Source organism: Gorilla gorilla, chromosome 18, assembly GCF_029281585.2.
Source record: "Gorilla gorilla gorilla isolate KB3781 chromosome 18, NHGRI_mGorGor1-v2.1_pri, whole genome shotgun sequence".
NCBI lineage: Eukaryota > Metazoa > Chordata > Mammalia > Primates > Hominidae > Gorilla > Gorilla gorilla.
The window spans coordinates 82,909,405-82,932,261 of record NC_073242.2 but is presented as its reverse complement, the minus strand read 5'-3'; the positions used below and the strand labels follow the sequence as shown (position 1 = coordinate 82,932,261).

Here is a 22,857-nt window from a genome sequence, read left to right as displayed (position 1 = left end):
CAAAATGAAACCATAATGTACATCGCCTCAGACATCTCCCAACATCAAATATCAGAGGTCACAGAACGATATCTATAGAGCTGTTGTTGGTGGTTTTTTTGTTTGTTTGTTTGTTTTTTGAGATGAAGTCTCACTAATCGCCCAGGCTGGAGTGCAGTGGCACAATCTCAGCTCACTGCAACCTCTGCCTGCTGGGTTCAAGTGATTCTCCTGCCTCAGCCTCCTGAGTAGCTGGGATTACAGGCATGTGCCATCACACCTGGCTAATTGTTGTATTTTTAGTAGATGATGTTTTGCTGTGTTGGCCAGGCTGGTCTTGAACTCCTGACCTCCTGATCTGCCCACCTCGACCTCCCAAAGTGCTGGGATTACAGGGATGAGCCACTGCACCCAGCCTCTACAGAGTTTTAAGGGGGAAGTTTGATACTTAACAATCCTATAGCCAATCAAGGAGATATTCACAAGTGAAAGGATAGGAAGTCACTCTTCCATAATGCAAAGACTCAAAGAATATGCCACGACCACTCCCCTGCCATTAGTCTTCATAAATATTATTAGAAACTACATTTTGGCTGACCAAGAGAACAATCAAGAATTTTTTTTTAAATCACAGTACAAAAAGGCTAGCAGTAAGCATAAACGCAGTTAAATAATTTCAAATATTGTTATTTAATTTAATGCAACTATTGCGATTAAGACTTAAATGGAAAGATGTTTCACCTAAAATAAATATTAAAAATCTAAATACAAAATTGAAAATTGGGTATAAGAAAATATCTGGGAAGTGGGCAGAAGGGTTAAAGCAATAAAGTTAAAGGCAGAAGGGATGAAGTAAATGTTAAGAAAAACACTAACACCTCAACAGAAAAATGAGCAAAATACAATCAGCCAATGAATAACAGAAAGAAGAATGGCCAACAAAAATACAAAGTGTTCAACCTCATGAATAAATAAATGACATTTAAAATAATAGCATATTTTCACCCATCAAATCGGCAAAAATATTTGTAAATTGGAACACTTAGCACTGTATACAGTAGGGTAAAGGAGGTTGGTGGAAGTAACTGATGATCACATTTCATACATTGCAGGTAGGAATGAAAATGAAAATCTCTCTAAGTAAGAGTCTGACAACAGAGTATGTACTGTGTAAATGTCCATACCATAATACCTCACCAAGGCATTCAACTTCTAGCAATTTTTCCTATGGAAATAAAGATATATGTACAAAGATGTTCACTGTAGCAATATATATAATATCAAAAAACTTGAATAACCAAAGTAGAAGATTATTTTGTGATTTAAAACATTTTCTGAACTTTACTGAAGTATAATTGACAAACATTTTATATATCTACAATGTAAAATGTAATGTTTTAATATACACATACATTGTGAAATGACTTCTAAAACCAATCTAATTAATATACCCATGACCTCACAGTAACCGTGTGTGTGTGTGTGTGTGTGTGTTAAAAACATTTAAGATCTACTCTCTTAGCTAATTTCACATATGTAATACAGTATTAATAAATATAATTACTGATACTGTTTGGATCTGTGTCCCCACAAAATCTGATGTCATACTGTAATCCCCAGTGTTGGAGATGAGTTCTGGTGGGAGGCGACTGGATCATGGCGGTTTCTCATGAATGGTTTAGCACCATCCTCTCAGTGCTGTTCTCATGACAGTGAGTTCTCACAAGATCAGGTGGTTTAAACGTGTGTGGCACATCCCCCCTCACTCTCTCTTCCTCCTGCTCCTGGCATGTGAAGGGCTGGCTCCCCCTTTTTGCTTTCCAACATAATTTTATGAGGCCTCCCTAGAAGCCAAGCAGATGCCAGCATCCTACTTTCTGAACAGCCTGGGGAACTGTGAACCAATGAAACTTCTTTATAAATTACCCAGTCTCAGGTACTTCTTCACAGCAATGTGACAGACTAATATAGTTACTATGCTGTACATTAGGTCTCTAGAGCTTACTCATTCTGCATAAACAAAACTCGGTACCTTTTGACCAACATCTACCCAACATCCCTCAAACCCTTGGAAACCACATTCAACTCTGTGCATTTATGAGTATAACATTGTTAGATTCCACATATAAGTAAGATCATGTGGTATTTGTCTTTCTGTGCCTTGCTTATTTCACTTAGCATAACATATTCCACACTGTCACACATGACACGATTTCCTTCTTTTTTAAGACTGAGTAATATTTCATTATGTGTGGATATGTGTGGGTATGTGTGTGTAGATATAGATATAGATATACCTTCTGCATTTTCTTTATTCATCCATCTGTTAACAGATATTTAGGTTGTTTCTAAATCATGGCTTTTGTGAATAATGCAGCAATGAACATGGGAATGAAGATATCTCTTTGAGATACTGATTTCATTTCCTTTGGATATGTATACCAAAGGAGAATCGCTGGGTCACATGAAAGTTCTATTTTTAACTGTTTGAGAAACCTCCATGCAGTTTTCCACAATGGCTGTACCAATTTACACTCCCACCAATGGTGTACAAGGGTTCCCTTCTCTCCACATCCTCACCAACACTTGTTATCTATTGTCTATTGTATAACAGTTATTCTAACAAGTGTGAAGTAATATCTCATTGTGGTTTTGATTTAGATTTCACTGATGATTAGATGTTGAGCACATTTTCATATATATGTTGAGCATTCATATGTCTTCTTTTCAGAAATGTCCATTCAAGTCCTTTGCTCGTTTTTAGGTCAGGTTACTTGTTAACCTGCTATTGAGTTTTATGAGTTATATATGATATATATATAAATATAAATATCATTAAAATATATTTAATATATAGTGATATATATTTATGATATATAAATCATATAATGAAATATATATATCATTGATATGATATATAGTGATATATATTTTTATACTACACACAGCATGTAGAACCTTGCACATACTAGAAACTTACCACATATTTGGAGAGAACATCCTTTTTCTCTCCCCAGGTATTAGCCAGAAACCATAGCTATCTTTCTTAATTGCTAATGGAAAATTGGATATGAGATAGGATATGTAAAGAAGGAGGTCAGAAGACATAGAAACAGAAATTGGAGGTTGAAGTGGCTTCTTCTGTTTCATTCATTAACTTTGAGAGATTCTGGTCTTCACAGTTTAGTGGAACTGTGGGCAGAAGTGATGGGCTCTGCACATACAAAGGGGAAAATGGAGAAAACCATTTAATTATCTTTTCTGTCAATCTACCCTCTCTCCCTTCTCATCTTTTTTTCTGTCAATCTAACCTCTCTCCCTTCTCATCTTTCCTTTTCCCCAACTCGCTATACTCTGCAGTCTCCTGGGAAGAGTTACAACTCGGAAGAATAAAGGAGAAAGGTAGCCCTGGCTAAAGTGGATTAAAGATCTTTTTGCTTATTTAGAAAGCAAAAATCGGCCAGGCAAGGTGGCTCATGCCTGTAATCCCACCACTTTGGGAGGCCGAGGTGGGCGGATCATGAGGTCAAGAGATCGAGACTATCCTGGCCAACATGGTGAAACCCCGTCTCTAGTAAAAATACAAAAATCAGCTGGGCGTGGTGGCACGAGCCTATAGTCCCAGCCGCTCAGGAGATTGAGGCAGGAGAATCATTTGAACCCAGGAGACGGAGGTTGCAGTGAGCCGAGATCCCACCACTGCCCTCCAGCCTGGGCAACAGAGCAAGACTCCGTCTCAAAAAAAAAGAAAAAAAAAGAAAAGAAAGCAAAGCAAAAATCAATTATTAACCTCAAGAATCTATTCTCTTCAAAACCCATCAACAAACTGAGCATTCCACAAAAGTTAATTCTAAAAAAAGGGGAGAAGGAGAGGGGAAGTTATGTACCTTGAGATTATCTTTATCTCCATACTTGTTTTGTTGAAAGACTTTTCACTTCCATGGAAAAATTTTATTTTGGGGAAGATTGACAAAACTAGCCAAAGCTCTTACCAATTTCACTGATCACTGTTTACTGTCCTATTTATTTGGTGAATGAATACCTCTTTCCTGAGAATCTCTTTATTGAACATTTCCATTTGAAGCTTTAAAACATAAGGATACCTATTTTTAAAGTTTGTATTGCTTAATTTAAAAGTAATAATATATCATCCAGTCAAAGAAGGCATCAGTTTAAGATGGATTCCAATTTCAGAGATGTTAAATATGAAGAAAAAATGTCTACCTTGGAGCTGATGAATTAGGGTACATGCTCATTGTAGAGAATTTGCAAACTATAGAAAAGTGTAAAGAAGAGAAAATATTATTTATAATTATTTGGTCTAATTCCTTCTAGTTTTTTTTTATACTTAGTAATGTGTTTATCCTTTGTTTATATAAAATTAATATCATGTTGTACAAACATTTTGCATCGTTTTTCCCTGATACTTTTATATTTTGAGCATTGTTTTCTTATCACTAAACAGTTCTTGAAAATGATTGTTAAAAACTGGTTTAAAAATTAATCCCTTACTTTCAAGCAAGATGTCAGAATAGCACTTGTCTCCTTGTAGAAACATCAATTTGAATAACTATCCATGCACGGAATACCTTTATAAGACCAAAGGAATCCAGGTTAAAGATGACATTGCCTGGGTGGAGCACAGAAATAAGAAAAGACACATTGATGAGTAGGAAGAACAGTTTCAAATTACCTACGTCACCTCTCCCTGAAGCCTGAGCAGCACAGTGTCAAGAGGGATACCCTTTGTATGGGGGAAGGAGAATGAAGTGAGTACCCAACTTCTCTGTAAACCAAGCAGATGCCCACCCCAGTGAACCCCAGTGATAGGGTGGCCTCCAAAGACGAAGGCTCCAAGCCTACTCTAGCACCAGGTATGCCCTTGTGGACTCAGGCTCCAGGTCAGCCCTCGAAGCCCCAGAATCCAGGACTTCCCATATGTGTGTACATATATATATATATATAATATAGAGAGAGAGAGAGAGAGAGAGAGAGATCAGGTTCTCAAAAAGCTTAGTAGTAGTAGGTGACATAAGTAGGTGACATAAGCAGCTAGAAGCCCTTATCCTAAGTGAATTAATGCATGAAAAGAAAACCAAATACTGCACATTCTCTCTTATAAGTGGGAGCTAAACACTGAGTAAACATGGACACAAAGAATGGAACAACAGACACTAGGGCCCACTTGAGGGTGGAAGGTGGGAGGAGGGTAAGGATCGAAAAATTATCTATCAGGTACTACGCTTATTACTTGCGTGATGAAATAATCTGTATACTAAACCCCTACAGTATGAAATTTACCCATGTAACAAACCTGCATATGTATCCCTTGAACCTGAAATAAAAGCTGGGAGAAAAAAAAATACTTCTATACCAATAACAACAGTCCACAGGGGAAAAAGTTGTGGCATCCACATTGATTGGTTGGTTCCCTTGCCATTAAGGGCATTCAATTTTTTAACATCACTCCTAAATAAATGAGCTATACACATACCTAGATGAGGGGGTAGAGAGAGCAGTGTGAACAAAAATAAGAAAAAAGGTTGTTACCCCAACCGACTGTAGGACAGACTACAAAACCACTATAATGAATTGACCAAGGACTATGATTTGTATCTTTGTACCTTTAGGTATGTATCTTATGTACCTTGAGATCATCTTCACCTCCATGCTTGTTTTTTTTTTGAGATGGAGTCTGGCTCTGTCACCCAGGCTGGAGTGTAGTGGTGCGATCTCAGCTCACTGCAACCTCTGCCTACTGGGTTCAAGTGATTCTCCTGGGTTCAAGTGATTCTCCTGCCTCAGCCTCTCGAGTAGCTGGGATTACAGGCACACGCCACCACGCTCAGCTAATTTTTGTATTTTTAGTAGAGAGAGCCTTTCACCATGTTGCCCGGGCTGGTCTCGAACTCCTGACCTCAAGTGATCCACCTGCCTCGGTCTCCCAATTGTTTTTATAAAAGAGTTTTCACTCCCATAGAAAATTATATTTAGGGGAAGATTTCTAAAACTAGTCAAAGCTCTTATCACCTTCACGGATGGCTGTGTGCTGTCCTATTTATTTGGTAAATAAATATCCCTAAAAAAAAAAAAAAAAAAAACTTAAGATGTTTATTGGGCTTAGATTACAAAGTCTAAGGAACCTTCCACCATGAGGTATATAGTCTGACCTTGAAATGTGCTGCCGGGACTGACTGGATGAGGAAAGTCAAACTCATTCCGGCCTAGTCCTAAATTCGAACCTTCAATAAAGATTGACTGAAAAAAACAATGGCATCATTCACAGTCATTCTTCCACTGTCTTTACAGGAGTGGCAAATAACATACACAGGATATACAACCTAAATAAAGGCCTAAAAAAAAAAACATTTTCTATAGCTCATGCCTTTGGGAATTATGTTCAATAGACAGGTGGCCAAAGAGGGCATATGAAGACTGTTAGCCAATGGGAAAAATTCCACCACCAAACTCAGATGCAGAATTACCCCAAAACAGTGTGACTCTAATTGAATGAAATAAGAGAGAACAAAAAAATTTCAAAATGCATAGTAAAACATTCCTCCTCAGCCTAAAAGAAACCAACACATTATTTTTATCTTTGATGGTTTTCTTATAAAAAAAATTTAGAAGGGAATGTACAGATGGATCCAGATACTGTGTCGCTTTAGAAAGTTCTGTGATGTCACGTGGTTAGTTAGACTAGATGTAAGGAAAAGAAGCATGAGTTACTGTGAAAAAGAATAGGCTGCCATGGAAGATTCTAAATTCTGTCTCTGGTGATCTCCAAGCATTAGGTGAATGGCCATCTGTTTGAGAAGGAATTTCAAAACCTTTCCCAGGCAGGGGCTTTCAAGGATAGAATTAATACTTCCTTTTGCTTGTATAACCAAGACACACTACCATGAAATGAAAAAAAAAAAAGCCAATCCTTAGTTCATTCATTCACTTATTAGTTCAACAAATACTTAGTAAGCACCAGCCATATTCAAAGTACTGTGTTAGGTGCTGTACAGGATACAAAGCTAAAACAGTCCTTGCCTGGAAGAATCTAAAATATGGTATAATTTTTAGAAAATTTAAATACAACAGGATTTTTAGAAAATTCTAAGAAAGAGAAACACAAATGATCCAAATAAAAGTGGAATTGGCAGGAAGTCCCAGCCAGAGCAACCAGGCAAAGGAAAGAAATAAAGGGCATCCAAATTGAAAAGAGGAAGTCAAACTATCTCTGTTTGCCAGTAATATGATTGTGCAGGTAGAAAATCCTAACAACGCTTCCAAGGACTCTTAGATTTGAAAAACAAATTCAGTAAAGTTTTGGGTTACAAAATCAATGTACACAAATCAGTAGCACTGCAATGCACTAACAATGACCAAGCTGAGAATCAAATCAAGAACTTAATCCCTTTGATAATAGCTAAAAAAAAATAATAATAAAGTACCCAGAAATAAACTTGACCAAGGTAGTAGAAGATCTCTACAAAGAGAACTATAAAACACTGATGAAAGAAATCATAGATGACACAAATGAATGGAAATACATCCCACACTCACGGATTGGAAGAATCAATATCATGAAAATGACCATACTGCCCAAACAAATTTACAGATTTGATGCAATTCCTATCAAAATACCAATGTAATTTGTCACAGAATTAGAAAAAAAATCCTAAAATTCATACAGAACCAAAAAAGAGCCTGAATAGCCAATGAATCCTAAACAAATAGAACAAATCTGGAGGCATCACATTATCTGTCTTAAAATTATACCACAAAGCTGTAGTAACTAAAACAGCATGGTACTGGTATAAAAGTAGATACACAGACTGGTGGAACAAAATGGAGAAGCCATAAATAAAGCCAAATACTTACAACTAACTGATCTTCAACAAAGGATATACTGGAAAAGGGACACCCTATTCAAAACAGTGTGGGAACGTTGGATAGCCACATGTAGAAGAATGAAACTGGATCCCTGTGTCTCACCATATACAAAAATTAACTCAACATGGATTAAATACTTAAATCTAAGACCTGAGCCCATAAAAATTCTAGAAGAAAACTCTTTCTAGACATTGGGCTAGGCAAGAATTTATGAATAGGACCCCAAAAGCAAATGCAACAAAAAATAAACGGGACCTACTTAAACTAAAAAGCTTCTGCACAACAAAATAAATAATTATCAGAGTAAACAGACAACCTACAGAATGGGAGAAAATATTTGCAAGCTATGCATCTGACAAAGAACCTATAAGGAATCCAAACAAATCAGCAAGAAAAAAAACAAATAATCCCACTAAAAAGTGGGCAAATGACATGAATAGACATTTCTCAAAAGAAAATATACAAATGGTCAATAAACATATGAAAAAATGCTCAATATCACATATCATCAAAGAAATGCAAATTAAAACCACAATGAGATATCACCTTATCCTAGCCAGAATGACCATTATTAAAAAGTAAAAAAATAATAGATGTTGCTAGAAATGTAGTGAAAAGGGAGTGCTTATACACTGGGGGTGGAAATGTAAATTACTACAACCTCCATGGAAAACAGTATGGAGATTTCTCAAAGAACTAAAAGTAACTCTACCATTTGACCCAACAATCCACTGCTGGGTATCTACCCGAAAAAGAAGTCATTATATCAAAAAGATATCTGCACGCATATGTTTATTGCAGCACATTTCACAATTGCAAAGATATGGAATCAACCAAAGTGCCCAACAACTGTTGAGTAGATAAACAAAATGTGGCATGTATATATACCATGAAATACTACTCAGTCATTAAAAAAAATGAAATCATGTCTTTTGCAGCAACGTGGATGAAACTGAAGGCCATTATTCTAAGTGAAGTAACTCAGGAATGGGCAAACAAATATTGCATGTTCTCACTTATAAGTGGGCACTAAGCTATGGGCACATGAAAGTGTACAGAGTGATACAATGGACATTGGAGATTCAGAAGAAAGGAGGATGGGAGGGGGGTGATGGATGAAAAAAAAAACAAAACACTTATCAGATGTATACTACTCAGGTGACAGGTACATTAAAATACCAGACTTCAACACTATACAAATCATCCATGGAACCAAAAACTGCTTATATCCCTAAGGCTACTGAAATTTAAAATATTTTTTTTTTCTTGAAACAAAGTCCTGCTCTGTCACCCAGGCTAGAGTGCAATGGTGCGATCTTGGCTCACTGCAACCACAGCCTGACAAGTTCAAGGGATTCTCCTGCCTCGGCCTCCCCAGTAACTAAAACAGGCACTAGGACTACAGGTGCCTGCCACGACACCTGGCTAATTTTTGTATTTTTAGTAGAGATGGGGTTTCGCCATGTTGGCCAGGCTGGTCTCAAACTCCCAATCTCAGGTGATCCGCCCACCTCAGCCTCCCAAAGTGTTGGGATTACAGGCGTGAGCCACCGCACCTAGCCTAAAATGATTTTTTAATGGAATTGGCAAAGGTGTCCAATGAGAAGAAATCTCAGTATGATAACTGTGGTAGGTGGGGTATGAAGAAGCCAGTGTTTATCAAACACTGAACAAGTCACATGACGAAACATCCAGTGATATTGAGCAATCATTATAGCATGCTTCTTCTATCAGTAAGAGTAAAAAAAAAGACGAATATAAGTTCCAGGGGGAGAGGGAAACTATGCAACAAAGTCATGATTCAAATACAGAGCAAGCTAAAATGTACATAATTTTGAGCTTTTGATTAAGTATAAAATCTTGACCTGACATGTGCAGTCTTCTTCATTCATTGGCACAGGTTGGATGGTTACAGTAGATTACATTTTCTACCTATTAATTCCATCACTCTATCTCATTTTGCAATAAACAACACTTACATCAACATCATTATGTACTGGCTTTCTAATTTCAGATCAACTTATAAGCGTGCTTGTCTTATCAAAATTACAGATCTGTATGCAAAGTTGTAAACCTCAATCATGTCAAAGTAATGACATGGCTGAAAGAGAACTTTAATTCCCCACATTACATACTAAAATTCAAGAGAAAGTATCTATAAACTGGTTCTAAGGAAAGTAATTAAGGAAATAAACCCCTAAAAGTAAAGGTTAACTAGCCAAATTTGGCAAGAGTGAGAGGTAGTATCAGAGCACTAATTCCATAATTCTTTTTTCTTTTTCTTTTCTTTTTTTTTGAGACAAGGTCTTGCTCTGTCACCCAGCCTGGAGTGCAGTGGTGCGATCACAGTTCCCTTCAGGCTCAACCTCCCAAGCTCAGCTGATCCTCCCACTTCAACCTCCCAAGTAGTTGTGACCACGGGTGTTTGCCACCATACCTGGCTTACCTGGCTTTTTTTTTTTTTTTTTTTTTGTATTTTTTGTAGAGACAGAGTTTTGCCATGTTGCCCAGGCTGGACTCAAACTTCTGGGCTCCAGCAATCTGCCTGTTTCTGTCATTCTTAACTGATCAACAACCAAGAATGCTTAAAGTTATTAAAGAAATAAAAGTACAAGTATATATATGTTTAAGGGTTAGGGAGGTAATCAAAGAATAAAACGCAAATACAGTGAAAAGCAGTTACCTCTAAGGAATGGAACTTGGGGATAGGTGGAGATTTTCACTTTCCATTTTAGATCTTCCTCAACTTTCCATTTTAAATCTTTCAATTTTTATTTCCTTGTGCATGTAGTATTTTTATAATAACGGTAATAATATGAATGACATACTGACATAAAAAAATTTCCAGCACATATTACGTACAAAAAACAAACACTAGAGTAATATTTATAATAAAGTATCATTTATGTTTTTTAAAAATACAGCAGCAGCAACATATATTTAAATATGTCAACATAACTATCTTTATGCTAACACTTACAAAGGACCAGATGGGAAAGCAAGGGGAAAGAGAATGTCTACATTTTATTTCATATATTTCCACAAAGTTTGAATGAGAATACATGTGTGTTCATGTATTATTTCTCCAATTATTTTTTTTCCTTTTTTTTTTTTTTGAGACGGAGTCTCACTCTGTTGCCCAGGCTGGAGTGCAGTGGTGCAATCCTGACTCGCTGCAACCTCTGCCTCCCAGGTTCAAGTGATTATCATGCCTCAGCCTCCCGAGTAGCTGGGATTACAGGTGCACGCCACCACACCTGGCTAATTTTTTTTTTTTTTTTTTTTTAGTAGAGGTGGGGTATCACCATGTTGGCCAGGCTGGTCTCAAACTCCTGACCTCAAGAGATCCGTCCGCCTCGGCCTCCCAAAGTGCTGGGATTACAGGCGTGAGCCACCACACCCGGCCATTTTTTCCTACATTTTTAAAGAAAAAGGATACCGTGGCTATATAATTAGTAGAGATAGCATGGGTCAGTGGAAGAAAGAATAGCTTTGGTCTCAGAAAAATTTGGACAAAAGCTTTACCAGGTGGTGTCATATTGAACAAGATATTATACTTCTCTAAGCTTTAGTTTCTTTTTTTAAAATAGTTTTATTGAGATCTAATTCATGTACCATACAATTCACTCATTTTAAATATCTAATTCTCCTTTGAGCAAAAGCTGCAAAAAGAAGAAAAAAGAAAGTATATAATTCAATGTATTTTAGTACGTTCAGAGTTGTGCAACCATCACCACAAACTAATTTTAGAGCATTTTCATAGCCTTAAAAGCAGCCCTGTACCCATTAGCAATCAATCTCCATTAATTTTTTTTTCTGGAAAAAAAAAGTGAGTGTCAGAATGAGTCTACTATGTAATAGTCCTGTAATAAGGAATAAACAAAAATATATCAAATCTGCCAGCACAATGCCTGGACCTTAGCAGGCACTCAAGACATGCATTTCAGGTAAAGTTCAAGACACAAATGATAGAGAAATGAGCAAAAACCTGGATGTAACAAAAAAGTGTAAGAGGTAAATAAAGCCTTTCAAGTACTCAGGAACCTGCTCAGATCCCTATCCTTAGAGTAAATTCCACAAGTCATGACCTTCTCCCTATTAAATAAAAATTAAAAAAAAATCAGGTACCAAGTAAAAAAGCACAAGCTTGAAAATGTCAGTATTTGGGGGCATATTTTAGAGTGAAAGTTTCAGGAGGAGAGATACATCCTCACCCCTGTAAAAAAAAAAAATTGAACACAAGAAGCAAACAGTGCAGTTCCTGAGAAGATAACAAGAATGCCAGAAGTTCATACTGGACAAGCAGTGGAAACTATACTGTCATGTTTCTACTTTTCAAAGTGAAAATAAACATGACAGGTGCTCATTTGGCTGTTCAAGCACTTTCCACTTAAATAGCAATTCCTCCAGCTTACCAACTGCAGCCTGAAGTTATAATTTATTACTGGTTTCTGTATTATTCCCTTGCCTCGGCAGAAAGCAGAACATAGCACCTACATTTCAAGACCCATGAGAGGTAATAAAGTATAATTATTTTAAATTTATGATTAAGCCATAAATTATGTGTACTTTTTACTTTAGCTGGTCATTCAGAGGTTGGTGAGGAAGGGAATGGGGTCAGAGAAAGAAATAACAAAAGCTTTTTCCTTTGAATAAAATGTCTAAATCAGGGCAAAACTGAGGGACACCTGGAGGATTTACAAAGATACCACAGTTTCCATGTTCAGTCCCAAGGGAGCCCCCGCTTAAGAGTCTAAACTCCTGGAGACCTCTGTTCTTCCTGCTCACAGGGCTACAGACTCCAGTGGGAGTGGCCATGTTGAGTCAAAAAACAGAAGCATGGCAATTTACAGTTTAGACCACATCAAATATTTCTGTGCTCTGGGTCTTGCTGCCTCTAAGCCATAGGTATTTCAAGGAAGGTGAACTTAATCTATAAAAAACTACTGGCCAGGCTCTAAAAGTAAAGCTGGACTCCACCAAAGTAAGACTGATTACTACAGGGCTCTGATAACCAACGGACCAGATGTTAATTCTCCTCACCCTCAAGAATCCATTGGTAAAACTTCCCTTTCTTGTAGTTCCTATATGTAGCAAATATACGTATGGAATGGTATTTTGTGAAGGTGACAAAACTCTGGGCATGAAGCAGGATATGAACACAGCATTCAGCATTCTTCTATCACCCAGTCGTCTCACTGGTTCTCCAATATGCCATGGTCCAGTTCCCACTCTTCACAAGTCTGCACTTACAAATTATAGCTTGCAAAGCCTATTCCCATACATTTTCTTATTTGTACTCCCAAAAACTCTGAGAAGGAAGTATCATTAAGCTCCCATTTTACAGTGAAGGCAGAGACTAAGAGAGGCACTAGCAATACACAGGCAATTGACAATGCGGTGAGTCTGGGACCCGGTTACCTGATAGAAATCCTGTGGTCCTTTCACAACTCTACCCTAAACTGTTGACAAGGTAAAGAAAAAACAAAAAAGAAGGGCTATGCATTTACATTTCTATTGCAGTTTTCTTTTTTTGCAGTGGAATTTTTACCTGGCAACTTAAGTTTTAAAACTGCTGATTGGTATAGTAACAACAAATACTTGAAAGTGAGATTTAGTTGGGCTTAAGAAACAAAAGTAAATAGAGCAGAGAGAACAGAGTCATGAATGGTGACATGTAAAGAATAACAATAACAAATTAAGGGGGGAAGAGAGGGCTTTTGCCCCAAATGTTTACCTAGCACTCACCTTTGTCCTGAAACATCCCACCTCCACACCCAGCTCCTGGTTAATAAAACATAATTTTGTTGATGTCCCTTGAACTGTATAATCTGTTCCACAAAAAACAAACCCACGGTTTGTCTCCAAGCCACTTTTAAGTCCCTAACTCCCTGGTTACATTCAGTCTATGGAAAACATCTGTGGCAAAGTAAATCATCCTACTCTGAGAAAGACCAGAGTGTATTTTTTTTCCTCTGAGTGTGTTTTGAAGTCCTGGTTGGAAAATTAGTGAAAATTGTAAATCTGTTTGCAAATCTGGTCATGTCTAACTCTGAGATTAGGGCAAAGATTCCAATTTAAAAGTAAAACCGTGACAACCTTAGTTAAGCGTGTCCTCAGGCACTGCCAGCAAGGCCTTCACTCACTTCCATGGGCAGTGGATTTATTACAGGCACCCGACACGTTCCCCATCAGACACCCCTGGAGTATTTACTTGAGACAGCAGGGTTCAGCCTGCACTTCCTCTGCAGACCAATATATTATTATAAATTGAGCTAAACTGTTTCCTTTTCATAAGTGCTATGAAGTTCAGATTTCAGATATCAGCACGGGGCCGAAGTCCCTCCCTCTACGGGGCTCCTTGTGCTATTTGGACTTAAAAGTAAAGAGAAAAGGCAGCATTAGACCATGGTTGCTTTTACTTTTGACTTTTTAAAAAAAGAGATGAAGGAAGATTCATTTCAGAAATCAAATATGACATCCTAATAAAAATATATATTCTAAGTGCAGACTTTGGGATATATTGTGCTGTGTTTGGCACAGTTCAGTAGGATACCAACTATATCACCTACATCTAAAAATAAGACATGGGAAATCAAGAGTATATTTTATATTATGTCTTGGATATCAGCTCCTATAAAATAATGCTAACTTCTGTTTATCATGTACAATAGCTCAAGGGACCCAATGTATATTTTACAGTGTATACTCATTATAACACCAAAATCCAATGAATAATGTCATTATTTAATATTTTCATTAAAATACAGCTCTTTTTTTTTTTTTTGAGATGGAATTTCCCTCTTCTTGCCCAGACTGGAGTGCAATGGCGTGATCTCGGCTCATTGCAACCTCTGCCTCCCGGGTTCAAGTAGTTCTCCTGCCTCAGCTTCCAGAGTAGCTGGGATTACAGGCATCCACCACCACACCCGGCTAATTTTTGTATTTTTAGTAGTGACAGGGTCCCACCATATTGGCCAGGCTGGTCTCAAACTCTTGACCTCAGGTGATCCGCCCACCTCAGCCTCCCAAAGTGCAGGGATTACAGGTGTGAGCCACTGCACCCGGCCTATAATCCAGTTCTTAAACCCTGAGAAACCCATAACCTTAAGAAGAACAGAAAAGAAACAAACAGAATATCATTAACTTCTTTTCTTCCCTTCCTGAACAATTTAGTCTTAAAGCCATTAGGTGAGGCAGAGGCATCATGCCAGGTGGGAAGAAGAAGGCACAGGAACCCTGAGCAGGGTTCAGCGCTGAGTAGGGTGAGGAGGGCATCCCTACGGGAGAAGGAGGGCTCGCCTGACATGGGATGTCAGACCCTGAGTGGGATAAGATGACAAGATACAATCCATGCTTCTTACTAGCTGTGCAGCCACGGTTAAGTAACTACATAAATTTAACCTCAATTTCCTCTTTTGCAGTATAGCTAATATTTGTTTCTCAGGATTGCTGAGAAGATTAAAAGAATGTTTGTCATTAATTCCCAGTAAATCTGGTTTTTATTCATATTACTACTATAATTCCAGACATATATATACAGAAAAAGGCTGAAAAGAAATATATTAAATCAGGCATTAACCTGATTTTTATATTCTTTCTTCATTTCAGACTCTTTTTTCCAGAGTTTCTTTTCTCTCAAATAAGCACATATTGCTTTTTTAATCAGAAAAGTACACACAAGATGTTATTAAATATATGGAATATAGCTGAATTTTTAGAGTACTTATTTACTTTTTTTTTTTTCTTTTTTTTTTTTTTTTTGAGACTGAGTCTTGCTCTGTTGCTCAAGCTGGAGTACAGTGGCACAATTTCGGCTCCCTGCAACTTCCACCTCCTGGGTTCAAGCAATTCTCATGCCTCAGCCTCCCCAGTAGCTGCGATTACAGGCATGTGCCACCACACCCAGCTAATTTTTTATTTTTAGTGGAGACGGGGGGTTTCATCAAGTTGGCCAGGCTGGTCTTGAACTCCTGACCTCAGGTGATCCACCTGCCTCGGCCTCCCAAAGTGCTAGGATTAGAGGTGTGAGCCACAGCACCCAGCCACTTTTATATTTTTAAAAAGTAAACGCTATTTTAAAAGATAACATTCTGGCTCTTATTTCTTTGAAAGATATACATTGCTAATAGAAAATTCTGAACAAAGTATCCAAAGGAAAGTGATTTACTGGCTGATACTAACATCTATTAAGACTCAGGCCAAATATCTGTATTTGGGTGGTACAAAAAAAAATGAAACAATGTTTACCTACAAATGACACTCAATGATGGGGTAGGGACTTTAAAAAATAAACTTACTTCCTGAGATCAGGCACGAGAGACAGTGGGGAAGAGAGAACCTTAACACTGAAAACATTCCCACATAGAGATTTCAGTATATTGGGATCAGGTTGAAATAGCCCCATTTAGAGTAGGAAAAGCACTGCATAAGATGCCTGCCACCCATTCTGGTCCCTGTTCTACCTCATAACTAAGTGACTTTAGGAAGATCACTTAAAAAAAGAACAATCTCTGCCATCTGCCTCACAAAGCTGACAGGAGATTGGGGCTGCTTGTGTGAAACTGATGTGTAAACTGCAAAGCAATGTTCACATGGAAGGCAAGAGATGAAGGGCATACTTAGATCAGTGTTCAAGAAATGCAGGAATCTCCGCATGAGAAGAATTTAAGAGGTAAAGGGACATCGCATTAAGTGCCATTAAATCACACTATTTGAAAGAGTCCCTACATAATGATCTCCCAATCCTCCTGCAGACATTAAGGAGAAAGTCTCAGACTGGTACCACTATACAGTTAACACCTCCCTGTTACTAATCTCCTCTTTTAACAAACACAGAATAGGACTCAGACTCAGGATCTCCGGCAAACAAAAGTAGCAGGCCCTTAGTACTGTTTTGGTTTCTCTATATTTATATTTCTAAAGCCCTTCTAATTATGCCTAGTGATACTGGATTCCCATTTAAGATAGTGATGTAAAATCTCCTTTTAAAATAAATCCAATTCAGTGAAAGATTAAAAGTTACTTTATTTAGGCAGAAGTACATGAATGTGACCAAAACCTTGAAGTTGATAGGCAATGAGCTAAAATTTGGAAAATGCTTAGTGGCAGAATGGCCTAAAGAGCTATTCTGTACTCCGAATTCCCAAAAGGCAAGAACCAAGATTCATCCACCTCCAATATCTCCCCTGGAACCTTACACAGTACCTGGAACATAGTAGACTCTAAAATACCCAATTAACTGGGAATCAACTGTTATCATAAATACTGGGCTTCAGCCCTGGTTCTTCCTGGTTCCAAAAGCAACATATGAGTAGATTTCTCCAGGTAGATAGGAGTGAGATAAACCCCAAATAATCAGGAACAAGAGCCAAGTAGAGAATAAACCCTGAGAAGCTTTGTGAGTAAAAAAGGATACTGTTTACACACTGCACATTGGAAAACAAGTAGAAAGTCCAAAAATAAAATTAAAAACTTACAGCAAAGAAGAAAAAAACAAAGCCTCACAAACTCCACAGCTTCAGTTGGCCTAACCACAACTGAGAAACTGCTTCCCAAAGAACTAAATGACAAGTTGAGCGAAAGGCCCCATTGTCAGGTCAGCTGTTCCTGAGAAGAAACAACATTCAAAACTAGAAGAAAAAAAAAAAAACTCTCACTACTAAAAACTAATACAGACAGGAAAGTATTTTTTAAAGTTATAATTTCACCTGGATGATTTAATACCTCTGATAAAGAATCCAGAAAATTGTTTAGCATATTTGAGGAACTCTGCATCTACGTAGAATAAAAAGAAAAACAACTTTTAAATGGGCCGGGCATGGTCCTGTAAATCTCAGCACTTTGGGAGACCGAGGCGGGTGGATCACCTGAGGTCAGGAGTTTGAGATCAGCTTGGCCAATGTGGTGAAACCCCGTCTCTACTAAAAATACAAATATTAACTGGGTGTGTTGGTGTGTGCCTGTAATCCCAGCTACTTGGGAGGCTGAGGAAGAATTGCTTGAATCCAGGAGGTGGAAACGGCAATGAGCAGAGATTGCGCCACTGCACTCCAGCCTGGGCAACAAGAGTGAAGCTCCATCTCAAAAAATCAGCAATATCTCAAAAAAGAAAAACCTAGTTACATGTTCTTATAAAGAAGTTTCCCTCTTAATATAAAATACTCCAAAAGTTTATTTCATAAGACATACTCAAAATATAAATCCTATAATCTAAATTTAGACACTAGAGTTTCAATATAATTTTGATTTTCCAAAGATTACCAAGCATGAAATAGCAGTCTCCTTGGTGAAGGGGTATCGCCAAACCGGGTGTCTCTATGTCCCATGAGATCTTAAAACCAACATGCCAAATATCAGGATCTCTGCCTTCGAGATGAGAGTCATCCTCACTTTCCTCTTCAGGGCCTGCCAAAAGAGAAGAAAATGATCAGAAAGGAAATGTTTAATCTAAGCTTCTGAATTTTATAATTGTTATTTTAGAAAGAATTGATATTTTAATAAAATATGAATATTAAATGAAATATATCTTCCCTTTATGTCATATTTTTAAAAAGATATTCTAGGTTATTTTTAACATGTCATTAATTTTTTCATCAAGAAACCTTAAATAGGCCAGGTGTGGAGGCTCACGCCTATAATCCCAGCACTTTGGGAGACCAAGGTGGTAGGATCATTTAAAGTCGGGCATTCAAGACCAGCCTGGGCAAGAAATCAAGACCCCCATCTCTATTAAAAAAAAAAATTTTTTTTACTTTTTAAAAATAAAAACCAGATGTAAAGAGAAATTATGTTCTTAGGAAATAAGACTGAACATCACAGAAATGTAAGTACCTTCTAAATTCATCTAGAAATTGGACATAATATAAATAAAAAGACCAAAGGGATCGTTTTTTAGATGAATGGGGTCAGTAACTAGAAAAGCTGTTTCTATAATACACATGGAAATATAAACAAGCAAGAACAGCCAAGGAATGTTTTTCTAAATATATAAAGAGCAACTATACATCAGTAAGATAAAGGCCAATAGACAAATTTAAAACTGAGCATGTTATAAAGGCACAATACATAAAAGGAAATAAAACTAGCTCATAAACATATAAAAATATGTTCCAATTTATTCACATAAAAGAAATGCATGTTAAAGCCAAAAGAGAGAAATTTTTTCACCTATCAAAACAGAAAACATCAGTTTGAAAACAACACAGTGTTAGTAAGAGTACAGTAAAATGGCACACTCACACTCTCTGTAGAGGACAATTTGGCAATACTATCAAAATTACAAATGCATAAGCTCTTTGACTCTTATAGAAATTACACTTTTAAGAATGTATACTAAAAGTCCTACATTCAGGGGTTGTAAAATGACTGTTGAGCAAGTATATTTATTGTAGTATTGCTTGTAAGAGCAAAAGATCAGAAATTACTCAAATGTTCATCAGTAGGTTTCTGGTTAAATAAATTATGATCTCTCCAGACAATAAAATACTATGTAGTCACCAAAAATAATATGACTATATACAGATATGGAACTATCTAATATATTTTCAGAGAAAAAAATAAATAGGCTATACTCATATAGAAAACAAAGTACAGACTGGGCGCAGTGGCTCACACCTGTAATCCCAGCACTTTGGGAGGCCAAGGGAGGAAGATTGCTTGAGCTCAGAAGTTCAAGGCCAGCCAGGACAACATGGTGAAACCCTACCTCTACAAAAAGTAAAAAAAATTAGTGGGGCATGGTGGCACATGCCTGTGGCTCCAGCTACTCAGGAGGCTGAGGTGGGAGGATTGCTGGAGCCTGGGAGGTGGAGGCTGCAGTGAGTTGTGATAGCACCAGTGCACTCCATTCTGGGCAACAGAGTGAGGCCTTGCCTCAAAATAAATATAAATAAATAAATAAATAAATATCAAGCACATATAATATTTCTGGAAGGATACTCAAGACTGATTTTTCTGGAAGGATAATAATATAATATTTATAATACTTCTGGAAGGATACACAGGACTGGAATACAACATTTCTGGAAGGATACTCAAGACTAATTTTTCTGGGGTACAAGAGTGAGAGATACACTAAAAAAGGTAGAAGGTATACACACTATGATTTGCCTATAATCACAGCCCTGCAGGAATAACTCTACATAAAAACTTTTAAAAGTTAATTTAATAATTATTTATTGAGCACTTACTATTTACTGGGCATTGCGCCAGGCATGTGGGATATGTCAGTGACTGAAACAAAGAGCTATGCCCCACTGGAGCTTCTCCTTTTAGTGGAGCTGTAAATGTGCATCACTGATTACCATTAAGGGGACATTTTAAATTGAAATTCCATCAGACTTTAAACTGCTGTACTAGACTCTGATCTTCCAGGGCAGAGTCTGTTTTTCTATTTCATCCACAATTATAGCCCTAGTGACTGGCACAGAGAAGGCATTCAATGAACACCATGGCTTGCTTAAACAAAATGTTCTTTTAGTTCACACCATTCACAGTCCTTGTGCTAGATGGCAGGGAAAGAAAATGTTAATTTGGAAGAAAAAAACAAAAATGCCTCAAATTTACAACCGAAGGACATAAGAAAGCATGGCATTGCTGCTAAACTAGTACAGTCCTCAGTACTAAAGAAGTTTAGAGAGGAGAGAGGTTCAACGACAGAACTAGAGCAGAACTCTTAGAGAAGGTCAAACGTGAAAGACAACAGTGTTTTGACTGGCAGAGGGTAGAATAAGAAGTAACGCAGGAAGACAAAAAGATGCAAAGCTTTCAAAATGGACAATAAAGCATGTTTTCCCTGGGCTGTATCATGTACATATCACATAAACAATTTAAAAAATACATGCATCCCAGATGGCACACACAGAATCCCTAAATTCTGAATGTCGTACTCTACCGCCAACTGTGCAGAAGGGTCAAAGGCAGTGAAAGGAAGGAAAAAAAGACTCCCCTTTGTAACTATTCATTCACATTAATTTGCACTAGGCATGGTGAAAATGAACAAATCAGAAAGCCAAGTTCATGGTCTCTGCAAGGAAGGAATGCTGCTAAGTGACTTTTAAGGATACATCTGACTTTGGATACTCTTTCCCCTAAGTTTGGTCTAAAATCTAACACTGCCATATTAACAGTATCTTACCTTTTTTCATACCTGCCATTCTAATACATGTTTTCTCCAGTACTTTTTAATTAAGAACATCTTTTAATTAGGTTTTTTTAAAAGAATAACAATAAAAGTCCAAAGCCATTTCCTAGGTTAATTAAAAAAACATTTTTTTATAAACCTTCTAGAATGGGAATGATAAATACCTTTACATCAGGGGACATGACTGATTGGCTGGTTGCAGCTTTTTAGAGCCCTAGTGGAGAAGAAATCTGAAACTTTCTCTTAGCTCAGCAGGAAAGAGTGTTATGATCAATTACTGATGTCTGTCATGGGCACTGCAACGGTTAGTGAGTGGCAGCACCAGCACTAGATAGTTGCTATCGATGTCTGATGACATTCTACGGGCACTTCTTATTCATACATAATACATTGTTACACTTGAAAATACCAGAATTTGCTAAACTAGAGTTCATGGACCAGAAAAGAACTCACGAAGGTGTGTAGCTTGACCTGAACCATATTTCCTTAACAAATCTAAATGAGTTGCCAACTGATAAAAGGACTTTGCCTAAAAATCCAAATTCCCAGCTACCCTTGAATTACAAGATCTGGTATCACTGAGCCAGTCACAGTGGCTATAGGGAAGAAGTAGCTGCCCATTTTAGACAAGGAGGTGACCTTTGCTAGTCACAGTCCCCACAGCCACTTCACTTTACTCATTTGAGGTACCTGCCTAACCACAGCAAAGTCTGTGACCCTTGCTCAAGAGCTGGGTTGCAGAGATCACAGGCAAATCAGTCCCATGATCTGCTTTTGCAAAATAAAGTTTAACTAGAACACAGTCATGCCCTTTCATTTACATAAATGGCTGCTTTCACATAGACAGCAAGGTTGAGTAGATAAGACACAGACTATAAAACCGACAAAGCCAAAAGTACTTGTTTCTGGCCCTTTACAAAAAAAATTTGCCAACCCCTGTTCAAAAGTCTTGATATTTGTGATCTGATGTCTACTGCACATTTTAGTAAAGAAGTTGAGGCTGCATAAAATAATTATGATGTAATGTGACTAATACCTAATAATGTAACATGACTAATGACAGCATACAATATAATAATTAATGCTAAATCAATTGATATCCAGATCACCTTAGCAAAAGAATATGATATAAAAATTATGTTTATATTTGTGATAACCCAAGACTTGGCTGCTTCATTCTAGGGGGGCACTAATGATTACAGATAGAGCAAACAGCACAAGAAAAAAAAAGGAAATATTTTAGGAAGGTTTTTCACATGTCCCTTTCTGGTCAAATCAACTATAACTTCTACCATTGAAGTCCACACAAAATTAAAAAGAAATAAAAAGGCCCAGGTGCGGTGGCTCACACCTGTAATCCCAGCACTTTGGGAGGCTGAGGCGGGTGGATCACGAGATCAGGAGATTGAGACCATCCTGGCCAACATGGTGAAACCCCATCTCTACTAAAAATGCAAAAATTAGCTGGGTGTGGTGGTGCGTGCCTGTAATCCCAGCTACTCAGGAGGCTGAGGCAGGACAATCGCTTGAATCCAGGAGGCAGAGGTTGCAGTGAGCCGAGATCGCGCCACTACACTCCAGCCTGGTGACATAGTGAGACTGCATCTCAAAAAATAAATAAATAAATAAATAAATAAATAAATAAATAAATAAATAAATAAATAGAAAACCAATTATAATGACTTCAAAAAAATAATTTTCAAACTATAAGGAACAGTTTTTACGAAGTTTTAATGCCACTGCGTGTGGACAGTCTAATAAGTGGGAATCTTTATAGGGTAACAGTCTGCTTGACTACTTTCCCTTCTAACTTTCATCCTGGTACTCTTCTCAAGCTGGCATCAATAAAG

At 37.5% G+C, this 22,857-nt stretch overlaps 1 protein-coding gene across 6 annotated transcripts in view; it reads right to left on the bottom strand.

The window, feature by feature from the left end:
- Positions 1-22,857, bottom strand: part of FTO (FTO alpha-ketoglutarate dependent dioxygenase) — a 405,797-nt gene that overhangs the window by 247,570 nt on the left and 135,370 nt on the right. For all 6 annotated transcript variants that reach the window (XM_019012612.4, XM_019012613.4, XM_055366795.2 and 3 more), the window contains exon 4: positions 18,127-18,270. In XM_019012612.4, the coding sequence (XP_018868157.1) occupies positions 18,127-18,270 (144 nt within the window). The remainder of the gene's footprint in view (positions 1-18,126; positions 18,271-22,857) is intronic.